This window comes from Physcomitrium patens, chromosome 16 (assembly GCF_059467195.1).
Source record: "Physcomitrium patens ecotype Gransden chromosome 16, ASM5946719v1, whole genome shotgun sequence".
Taxonomy (NCBI): domain Eukaryota; kingdom Viridiplantae; phylum Streptophyta; class Bryopsida; order Funariales; family Funariaceae; genus Physcomitrium; species Physcomitrium patens.
The window spans coordinates 4335686-4346735 of record NC_143425.1 but is presented as its reverse complement, the minus strand read 5'-3'; the positions used below and the strand labels follow the sequence as shown (position 1 = coordinate 4346735).

At 43.0% G+C, this 11050-nt stretch overlaps 3 protein-coding genes across 4 annotated transcripts; all 3 read right to left on the bottom strand.

The window, feature by feature from the left end:
• Window positions 1–950: 950 nt before the first annotated feature.
• On the bottom strand, window positions 951–2165 carry LOC149987602 (uncharacterized). Its single transcript, XM_090256736.1, has 2 exons — window positions 1912–2165; window positions 951–1134 (listed from the first exon to the last, which is right to left on the bottom strand). The coding sequence occupies exons 1-2, from the start codon at window positions 2163–2165 to the stop codon at window positions 1086–1088; spliced, it is 303 nt and encodes a 100-aa protein (XP_090112862.1). The 3' UTR covers window positions 951–1085.
• On the bottom strand, window positions 1782–4080 carry LOC112293236 (uncharacterized). Of its 2 annotated transcripts, XR_016506935.1 has the most exons (5): window positions 3649–4080; window positions 3299–3393; window positions 2944–3018; window positions 2361–2784; window positions 1782–2182 (listed from the first exon to the last, which is right to left on the bottom strand). XR_016506935.1 is itself a non-coding variant. In XM_024542435.3 (4 exons), exons 1-4 carry the CDS (start codon window positions 3884–3886, stop codon window positions 2758–2760), a joined length of 435 nt encoding a protein of 144 aa, XP_024398203.1. In that variant the 5' UTR covers window positions 3887–4080; the 3' UTR covers window positions 1782–2757. The 2 variants fall into 2 exon arrangements, 1 of the variants encoding a protein (XP_024398203.1); XM_024542435.3 differs by having other exon boundaries at window positions 1782–2784.
• A 996-nt stretch (window positions 4081–5076) lies between these two features.
• On the bottom strand, window positions 5077–8817 carry LOC112293292 (xyloglucan galactosyltransferase KATAMARI1 homolog). The gene is made up of 2 exons (XM_024542545.3): window positions 6635–8817; window positions 5077–6179 (listed from the first exon to the last, which is right to left on the bottom strand). Exons 1-2 carry the CDS (start codon window positions 8123–8125, stop codon window positions 6126–6128), a joined length of 1545 nt encoding a protein of 514 aa, XP_024398313.1. The 5' UTR covers window positions 8126–8817; the 3' UTR covers window positions 5077–6125.
• Window positions 8818–11050: the final 2233 nt, after the last annotated feature.

The following is an 11050-nucleotide window of genomic DNA, read 5'->3' as shown; positions in this document are numbered from 1 at the left end:
AAGGCTCACTTGTCTAAATTACTTTTTTATCGAGTTCTTGTCATTAACATGTGCTTACAAAGGCATTAGTGAAGGATAGACATCATGACTTGATTCAGAGATTAAGATTAAAAGCCTTTTGAAAATTAATAAAGTGAGAGTGTTAAAGATCAGCAAGTTCTTACTTAGTTACCACTATATAAAGATTAAGCATATTAAGTTGCTAATAGTCAAAAGACACCGAAGGATTAAAAAAAGTTACTATGGCAACGGCTAGGGTTTTAAAGTGGCGACTAGGTTAAGATGAATCTAGATTTAGATTGAAAAGATGAAGGTGACTCTGGATGAAGTCTATGTACTTGGGATGTAAATTCCACCTATAAGTAAAAGATGTTGGAAGTAAGAGATGTCTTTCTCCACACTTCTCTTAGAGTACAATCCTTACTGATTCTAAGTATTTGTAGCTTTTAGACTTCTTTTTTTCAATAAAATAAACATCAAGAAATCATCGGATTCAATCCCATCAGCCTTATTTGCTAATCCCAGACATCTTATGTAGCTAGAAAGCGCCTAGTACAAGCCCTCATGTTCGACCTAGTGGAATGGAAATAGCCACGACAAAATCACCAAAAAAATAAGCTTTTTATACAACTACACATCGCAAAGAAGGTACTAACTTAGCATCACCAGAAATCACTCACCCACAAATGTTTGCTTCTCCAACAAAACTCCATGGTTCTTACTCAAGACACTAATTAAATGGAACATATAATGCCCTAAATGCAGTTTTAACAGAGATCGGGAATCATTTCATATCGGCCTAGTTCTCTGTAAAGCTTGGAGGACAACAGTACATATTGGGATCGAAGCAAGGCAAGAACTACATCACCATCCTAATCCCTCTACCTAACACCAACAAAAAACAGCTCTATTCATGAAGATCTGAACAGATGACAACATCTTCACTACTCAAGACCCACTCACTTGGAAAATGATTCCACCACAGCCATTCATCTCGTTGGAGTTAGCTGTTCACCCCCACTAGAAGGCACCGGAGCTCCTACCGATCCCTCATCCAGTCCTACGCTCTGCAATAGATGCACTGTTCACCTCAATAGCCAATCCCACACCAAGGACGCCATCGGCGACCAGCACCTAGGCAAACCGAATCATGAGAACAAACAGTGAAGAGGTCATGAATAGCATAGAGGTAGAAAAAATCAGAGAAACATATATAGGGGAGCACAAGCAATGCAATCAGCAAGAACAGGATCAACCCCAACAAACAATCCACCAATGCCTCCGACAGCACACCCAACAAGATAATCAAGGGTCCCACAATGGAGCAGCATCGTTAAGGCAACAATCTAGCAAGTGAACAACAGGAACGCAGCACAACAGCTACAACAGAAAATAGTGAATAGTCAGCAGGCCATAGTTGCGACTTCACATGCCACAACATGCACGTGGCATTGCTGCACTCCAGGCCCTCGTGGCCCCACAAGGGTATAGAACTCGAAACTAGCGCATAACGCGCAGAATTGTGCGATACTTTACTTTAACTTTTACCCGCGGTATGGATTCGGACCAAGTTGTCTAGAGCACCCGTTTAGTAAGCAGAAGGCTCTCAGTGGAAGCAGTGACGTGAGAGTTCCGTTTACCGTTTAGTAAGGAGGGAATAAATCATACATACTATTTTGAAAATTTTGTTCGCTGCGCTGAAATACACTGGCAGAGTGGAGCACAACAAATGATGCATTTTGGATTTACTTTTGTCATTCGAGAAATCTAGTTCTACCCTCTTTGAAATAAAGATACTCTGTGTATGTATTTGTGAATGTATGTCTCTACATATATATATATATATATATATATATATATATGTGTATATTCAAATATATATATATATATAAATACACGTGTAGATGAGACCTCTGCAGGATTGGAAGTGCCGCTCCATTACGAAGCGTTTCTCTTGTGGTCTGCAGCCCACAGCTTTGTTGAGACTGACTAATGCTCCAGCTAGCGAGCTTGCACAGACTACGAGAGCCAGGTCTGCTGGACTCCAGTGCAGTATCATTTACAGAGTTCCCGGTATAATTGTAACCCCCCCCCCCCACAAGCAATAATGGGAATGCCACCCTCTTTTGCTCCACTCGGTCGCTGATTCTGATCTGTACCTCCATCTTGTCACCTTCACAACCTGCCAAAATCGACCCACAATGTCCTGTCGAGGATGAAGTATGATGCCCCCCGGGCTGGAAGAGAATTATCACCGCTACGTACAATGCTGCGTAGTTTGATTACCGTAGCTAAGTACATGGCTATGATCCCAGGGAGAATCATTCAAGGATCACCAGTGTCGTGATAAGGGTACTTACGGGCATTTGTGGCGGCACCCAGCTAGCACCACCAAGGTAAGGGCACCTCTGAGCATTCCAAGTCTTCCAGTAGGTGATATGAAATCTTCGTGCTGCTATTGGGTAGGCCTTGAGGTAGGACTCCACGCCTTGGTGATATGATGATTCGGCTATGGTTTCGCTGGAGCTGTGATTGATTTCCATGCAAGAGGGGTTTTGTGAGTTCGACTGCAGAAAATTTCGGGAACTGGTTTTGCTCGAAGAGGCAAACGGAACAGAGGTCTGGAGGCTGCAACCAAGCGGAGCGTGGAATGGATTGGACTGGAGCTTGTGTCCGCGTGCATTTGTGGAAAAAATGCTATTCGTTGTGAACTCAGCAAATTTCAGCTTCTTCACTTTAAAGTATGATGGTGTTGCCCTAAGAACTGGATTCTTTTAAATCCCTCTGCATTCACCGAGAACCGATTTTATGACTGAAGGGTAACAATAAGCGAACTCAACATACCCAATCCTCCATAATTGCCAAGGATATGTAACAAAATTGCATCATACATATACATACAAAAGGAGAGTTGTGACAGTAAGGATTACAGCGTGGACAAACCTCCATTCTCTGCTCTTGAATCTCCTGCATCTGAAGCTCCACCACATTGACCTTGGAAGCAGGGTGGTCTCCTGTCTGTTTCAGCATATCGAAGTCATCAACAGCGGAGGTGTGTGAGTCTAGGACCCGATCAATCGGTTAGAGTGCAGCGAGTCTCCGCTCATTGTAATCATTGGCAAGAGAATAACACAAGTGGCATAATTCTATCCTAAAATTATTTGACTGTAAGAGGATGCGTTTAAAGCACTCGACAACGTATGCAGTTAAACTACGGCTGGGAAAACACGTTCTGAACATGACACCCTTCGTCGCGAATTATTACACATTACGAAATTTTACAAAAGTTACCACTCACCAGTTGGCGCTCCAACAGTTCATCGACGGCCCACTGGTATTTAGATTGGTCTAATCCGAACCACTCTGCAAGTCGATCTTCCACCTCTGACCAACCTGACACCACCACCAACTTCGTCAATTGAACCCCTATCTGAAGCCCACGATTCATCTTACAACGTAGCTTTGGGATGAAAGGCTGGGAGCACAACTAACACACTGCGTAGCAATTAGCAAAACTTCACACTAGCCAAACAGAACATGCCATTACGATGCCTAGGGTTTTAGAAACCCTATTACGATTGTTCATTCCATTGCACAAAAATCATAGCAAGTAAAATTGAAACCAGAAATCCTTCAACATAGCTCTACCTGTCTGCAATCTTCTCCAAAACGTAGCTGGTCTCGGATCTGAATCAACAAGAGGTTGTGGCTGACACTCTAAATCCACCGCAAGCGAGGATGGTCCCTCAGAGGGTGGGGCATCGAGCTGAGAGGACGCACCCACGTGAATGCATTTATCTTCGGCTACTGTGGCTTGAATAGCAGCAGCGGGCTGACATTCATCGTCAGGCAGGACAAATTCCCTGCTCTCCTCTGATTTCTCCATTTCTCGTTTCAGAAAGAGATTCCTCCGGCCACGGCGTCTCAAATTCCCTCCAAATTGCGCATGCAACTCGCCCTACCGCTCAAAATTTGCCGTTTAAAACGAATGTGGAGAGCAGATTATGAGGGAGCAAGCGAGGCATTCATACAACAACCCAGGGCAGCAGTCTAACCTGTCGAAATGCTCGCAACGAGCGTGAGCCGAGTCGGTCTGAGCGCGAGAGACAAGTTCCACGGAGGTCACCACGTCACATTCCTACGTGGCATCATTTCGATTACGTGGCATTGCTCTTGCTAACGTGGCGTTAGTTTCTTTAAGAAAACCAATTCCCGAATGCAATTATCTCTCTCTAATTTTCACAATGGTTTTTTTTTTTTTTTTTTTTCGGAAAATTCGTTTTTGGAATAGTGGATTTGGGAATGAGTATTAAAATTATTTTTATTTATTTTTTCAGTTATTTATTTCTTTATTTCCTCCTTTTTTGTCGAATAGTACAATTTTACTGTGGGATTTGGTGTGATACAGCATTTGGATTTTGGAATATAGTTGGGAAAATTAAATGTGATGTTGTAAAATTTATAAAAGTAATGGATTGATATATTGGAACACAGCTTCAGTAATAGAACATAGTTATAAGCAAACTAACTTTATCGAAGGATAGACTAAGAGGTGATTGAAAAAAATTAATGTGTATGTACATATATATATGCTTACACATAGATATATATATATCATACACACAAACATAGAATCTTATCTGCCGAAGCCTTGTTATCTAATATAATAAATTACATTATATATTTGAGAAAAATATATATTATATGAAAAATCTTATCATTTTTAATATATTCAAAAGACATGACTTTCTGTACAAGCCACTAATCAATTTTTTTGATTACGTTGCATGGGATTGGACATCAAGAACTATTTGTAAACAACTCAAAGATTGAGCAACAAGACATAGATTTTATTTTATGAATTAGCCACACATGAAATATAAAAACACACAAAATAACACTCTATTTAAATGAGCACACTAAGTTAATACACGTTTAAATGTAGGAATACAAATTTAAAATCTCATTATTGATTGTTCTGAACAGTACAACCTATAATCAAAGTTTCTCATTCACCAAATTTTGAAAATTTCCCGATCTTACAAACTCATATGTATATTGACAAACAAAATAAAATAAGGCATAACTGATTTTTTGAAAATTATTCGAAAAATTCATGAAAAAATTAAAGTAGTTATTCTTAATTTAAGTAGTTATGAGGATATCCACCAAATCAAGACCCTTTAATACCCTCTCTAAATCCTTTCGATACCCTCCTGATACCCTCAGCACCCGATATACCATATGATACCCTCGATACCGTCTATACCCTTGATAGGCTTGATACCCGAGACTCTTCTCCAATCCATACCAGGACGAAGTTGGCTCCAGACCTACGAGAAGCAACCGACGAAGACGTTCGTCCACCTTCGTCGCTCCGGCCCGTCCATTCTCAGCATGCTGGGTGGGTCTCAACTCGCCTTACGTATCAGCGGACTCGGTACTTTGGATCTGCGGTTGCGTGCAACGATCGCAGCAGTACCTAGAGATCTCTACAGCATTAGCGTATTAGAATCCTTATTATAACAAGATATAGTTCAATGAATAATAATCTCTGTATTTAATGATTTTAATGATAAATTCTGACAGGTTTTATACTGCCACAGGTGGTGCTGCTTGAAACGGCGCGATCCCTGAACAGGGAATATTCTCCACAGATTCTCGCCATATAAGCGGGTTGGTTACTTTGTTCTAACCCCTTTCTAACATAGCGATCCTGTGACTCTAGAGCTCCAGGACGCAATTTCTCGATGTCAAGTGCATGCGAGGGCGCTTTAGCATAAATGCGAGTCTTATTCAGGAAGACACGATGTGTGCGACGCCGGAAGGTGGTGATTTTTCTTGAGTTTCCTGGAATAAAGTTTGTTTCAGTAGGACGTCAAGATTCTCAGATTGTAGCTTGAAACATCTAAAGAGCTTTTCCAGCTGTGGGCTCAGCAACAATGGTGCAGTGCTAACTCCTTAGATAGAGTCCAGAATAGGACACAACTGCCGCTTCGTGCAACTCAGGTTGTGAGATCAATGCTATCATTATACACATTTTTTGAGTTTCTGCTCACGCAGCCCCTGAATACTCACGCTCTGTTGTCTGGAACACACGATCTTGAGCTGCCGCTGGGTCGATCTTAGAACTGCTGTGCCGTGGCCCATTTCTTCTGGGATATCGTCTCCAGTACTCCCTGCAACACAAGAATCGAGCACTGTCAACAGACTTTCTCGTAGGTTTCATTATTAATCTGTCGTGAAAGACTGGCGGATGCTAGAATATGAAATCAGCAACACACAGTTATCGTACATAAGTTGACGATGAACACTATCAATGGTAGTCGGAACAATGGCATTTGTCTCTGGCAACCGATTGAGATGTGGATACTGGTTTTAATCTGTATGAAAATTCTTAACAGAAAACAGAGGAGAAATAGTGGGAAATTTATCTTCTATTGTCAACTGTCAACAAGAGGACAGAAAGATAAATTACAGCTCAACAAGACTATCAACGTGGGCAAGCTCATCACATAACTTTCTTACTTAATCAAGAATTTGAAAATTCAGCGAAAATTGACATTTAGACATGAAAGAAGCCTGAAGAAATGAAATAGAACGAAACGAAATGGAACTAGGAGAGAGTGAGTACCTTTATCGTTATCCCGAAAGCGTCAGTCGACTCTTCTAGGATTGACATACGAGGATCAGCATATACCAAGTTAGGAATAAGCCCAATAATTCGCTCTCGCATTCGTTGAATCGTCTCAGTTTCCACACCGCGCAGCACATTCTCAACGGTTAAAACTCCTTTGCGGATCTGATCTTCAGAGATGAAGATGGAGTATTCGGACTGATTTTTGGGTAAATGCCAAACGTAGCCAGAATACGACTCTGGGTGAAAGAACACCGGAATGCAGCCAGCCAACATGGAGTCGAAGATAGATCTGCGAGTAGCAGAGTCGCCTTGAGGCTGCAGACAGAACTGCGACTCCTTGAAAAGCTTCATCACAGGCTGCGGTGACTGGCAGGCTCCCCTGTCGCAGCTCAGCAACTTACACAACGGCGATCGCCCGCATTGATCGATCACTTGTCCTCGAATCAACCTGGCCATGTTGTCTCTCTTGCCTCCAGCGAACGAAAACAAAACGTTTCTCTGGAAGGACCTCACCTTTTGCTGCCATGCTCGAATCTCCGAGTCGCAGGACGGGTGGAAATAGGTGGGGTATGGAATGCCCATGTCATTTGTGTTCCATGTGCTTGCCTCTATCACCAAAGTAGTCATGTTTTGCATAGGCGGAAGAGTTAGCAGCTTGTTGCCCCAAGAATTCCCCTGCCTTCTGAAATCCCATGTGATCCTTCCGCCGACCATGAAATGATCGATTCCGCCATGTGCTGCCCACTCTGGCTGCTTTTGCAGCCACTCCACGAACTTGAGAGGAATAGTATCTCGGGCTTTTATGTCGCTGCTCCAGAGTGTGCGAGAGGCTTCTAAACCTGGGTAGAAAGGGACGTAAATCGCCGAAGCCATGCTTGGGTCGACTGTCAGGCAATCATACTGTCTCATCCTGTTGTGGAAAATCACCTCTAAAGCAAACTGGTTGGTTTCATACCAGCCCGAGCTGGTGAACGCATCTTCATCGACCATGGCTGGACCGAGGCCGGCGTTGGAGAGCGCCACGCACATGTCACTCCAATCCTTCAGTGTGTGACATTCCTGTAGCAATTGTTCGTTGAATTCTTTTGGAACGTCCAGAACATGCACGTATCTATTTTTGCACAAAGCCTCGATCCCACCCCTGCCGTCCTTGTGCTTACCTCTGACCCCATCAAGGCTTCCACCAAAATTTGCTTCATGCTCATCTAAGATGATAGTATCAGTTCCGGCTTGCCTAATGACAGAGCCATACCTGTCGTGCACTAAGTTTTGGGCTTTCGCAGCCCGCGAGAGAAGGGGCGAGTCCACTTGCAAGGATTCATGAATGGGAGGAGCAATACCCCTCAGCGAATTCGCGAAACGACAGTATCGCACCAAGGTAAGAAATGCCAAAAGGGATATGGCAAGCACAAAACGGTTCCGCATTTCCAAGAACACGATCGTGTCCTTCCTACTTTTCTCTTTCAAGAAACGGACCTTCTTCATTCCGGCCAGCAAACTGATCAAATTGACAACAGGCTCCGTAGCAAAATGTTTCTAGCAAAAAACATGCTTACACTCGCTCAAAACTGGGGAAGGTTTACAGTCCTGCCCTATCCTGGTTTGCTACAAACATAACTTACGCATTCCCGCTACAAAATAACTCAGCAAAAGAACCTCACTAAGAGAAGCAAAGAATTCAGAACACAAGCTCACACGTATAGCCTCGGAACATTGCGGTTTCTACAGGTAAAAGGCTGAGGAGAGTTCCGGGGGCTCTTAGCATAGAAAGTGGAGAGGCTCCTACACAGTTCCTTCACAACGAGCAAACTACAAAAGTGATGCCGCTCTTGTTTCCATCACCTCCCAAAGAGAGCGATGGCTTTTCTAAAGCCACCAGCGATTGTATACTAGCCAGGAAGCAGACGCACGTGCCGTGGAGCTGTCGTATCCCTTCAAAACGACACGGACTGATGTATGAATTCACAGTAGTATAGCTTCACCTAGACATGTCCGCCGGCCACCATGCAGCAAAGCGTCAGTACTGCTGTTACACACTGCAAGTTCGGGATTTCATAGGTGTTCAACTCAGATACCGAACTAACTTCTCATACCCGTCCACAATGCAACTCCAACTACTTCCCCAGGGCAGTAACCTTTCTGAGACAATCGCACGGGCAGCCCAAAGTCGCTGAGGACGAGGTTTAAGAAGAATCGTTCTGAGATCGCAACAGTAGACTACTGAAGTTAAACACTCTTTTAATAGAAATTGAAAGAAAAACCTCTCGTAATTCGTCGCGGCGAATGCGCTCCTCTCTCTCTCTCCCATGCGTCAGTCAACCCTCATCACGCATGAGCATGTGAAGAGAGCGATGGATGAGCAGCTGCAGGTTACACTAAACGATCGCTCTAACACAACCTTGATTCAACACACTCTACTCCAAATCATGCAGCCATGGTCTGCCTCCGTTACGAAACATATCTTTGCGAGCTACGCCATTTCAAAACCTGGATAAAAGAAAATAAATGTTAAAAACACAAATAAAACTTCGCCTGGCCAGACAGCTGCTAGACCACGGCGACAAACTGGGGGTCGTAATCGCTAATCACAGACATCGCATTCTCAGCAACGGATCCTTTACTTGAAAGTTTTCCGTCAGTTGGGTTGGATTTTCATGTGGTGACAGGACCGTGACGGGCGGGCACGGACAGCAACACCGGGCGGACGGACGGAGAGAGGCCTGGAGCCCCTCTCAAACTGAGCTCCATCAGCGTCGCTATGCGGCTCTTCGTCTTTGTCGACCTTGGCCTAACTATTTTTCGAATACGTCCAGCAAATGGCAGCAGTGTTATTACCATTATTGTAAGTGTGATTTTCCCGATTCGGATTTCGTATATCCGTCGTTACTTTCGATAAAGTGTTCTGCTTTGGCTGTGATTGTAAACTCGCGACATGGCGAAATTGTACTTGCAACAGACTCTGCGTGTCAGGAGAGGCTACTATGTCCTGGTGTTAGATCCAAGCGTATCGTGAGCGCTCATCCCTGTAATTCAAAACCACAATGCCATATTCGGCTTGCATCTGCGCATCTCGGCACATTCGCGTGGTGAAAAGAGGCTACGAAACGATCCGGCACTGAAAGCGGGATGAATGGATTTCAGACTAAAATGCAAGATAAATCCGCGCGAGAGTTATGCGGGGCTCCATAACGAAGTCCTACACCCAGTTATACGATAAGCGGAATATCGCACCATTGAGCACGAAGTAATGGATTCGTAGACGCACCCATTTCACGTCTCCGATCTGCTGCACTGAATCCGTCGTCAAAATGATTGTTTGAATGCGCTCGGCAACACTGACTGCTGCCTAAATGCCTCGGACCCTGCGACAACAACTATGCTCCAGAAACTGCTTGAATCAGGAGGATCGAGAATGAAGTGATAGAGATAATTGTTCCATGCATGTGGGTGAGTCTTGTGATTCAGCAGCACGCCGTCATCTTAATCGCGACGACGGCACCGAATGCAGCAGGAGGTGCTGCGAAAGCATTCACTCGAATTCTAACGCCTAACTGGCGAGCTTGGACGCTGACCCCGGCTTCACGCGGCTTCTCACGGCCGCCTCGAGGCCCTGGAAACGCACGGCTCAGCGGCTTTGGGGCACAGAACTTCATCTTTTCTGTTTCAAAGAAGAATCTTGATAGAACAGGAAAAAGTGCATCAAGAAAGTGCTACATAAAGCTGACCATGGAAAAAAATAGGTTATTGTAGATCCAAACCAATATGCTTCACTAATTATCCTTGGAATTTGTTTATTGCTATTGTAAATGCCACACGGATTGGAAATTTCTTTCTCTTTAGAATGAATGGAAGTTCCTTTGTTGTAGAAGTTAATGTAATCTGCCGAATAAACACTAAGTTTTTACCAAATTTTCCTCTAAGAATTCTTGATTCAAGAACTCGATTCAAGAAGCTTAGCAATGATTTAAAATATGTGTTGGTATGAAATACTTGAGGATCTATTAATTGTGTAATTACTAATTGGGATCCATTACAAAGTCCTTAGTAAGAAGTAATATTTCTTAGTAGCATCACCAGGATCTCAATCTTAAAACAAAGCCTTGATTTGGGCATTCCAAATGGATTAAGTGACTTGATAGATTCAATTGGATAAACATTATCATTATTGATGCCATCTTTGATAACAACTTTATTATCGCAGAGATATTTTTATTTTTCTCTAAAAAATATGGCCATAATCTCATCATTAATATCTTCTACATCATCATTTTGTACAAATAAAATAATTCTATATCTAAAAAAGGCATTATTTGCTATATTTTCTTTTGCCAATCTTTGATAAAGAACATCAACTAAAGACATTAATTGTTAATCAATAATCATATAATCAAAAAATATAATTATATTATT

Bases quoted from the DNA above. Each gene is read 5' to 3' on its own strand.
- LOC149987602 (XM_090256736.1), bottom strand. From the start codon at position 2,165: ATGGAGGTACAGATCAGAATCAGCGACCGAGTGGAGCAAAAGAGGGTG. The intron at 1,135-1,911 runs GTCTCATCTACA...CGGTTTGCCTAG, and splicing joins GCACTTCCAATCCTGCAGAG to GTGCTGGTCGCCGATGGCGT.
- LOC112293236 (XM_024542435.3), bottom strand. From the start codon at position 3,886: ATGGAGAAATCAGAGGAGAGCAGGGAATTTGTCCTGCCTGACGATGAA. The intron at 3,394-3,648 runs GTAGAGCTATGT...TGGTGGTGTCAG, and splicing joins TTGGAGAAGATTGCAGACAG to GTTGGTCAGAGGTGGAAGAT. The intron at 3,019-3,298 runs GTGAGTGGTAAC...ATGCTGAAACAG, and splicing joins AACTGTTGGAGCGCCAACTG to ACAGGAGACCACCCTGCTTC.
- LOC112293292 (XM_024542545.3), bottom strand. From the start codon at position 8,125: ATGAAGAAGGTCCGTTTCTTGAAAGAGAAAAGTAGGAAGGACACGATC. The intron at 6,180-6,634 runs GTACTCACTCTC...CTTGTGTTGCAG, and splicing joins CTTTCGGGATAACGATAAAG to GGAGTACTGGAGACGATATC.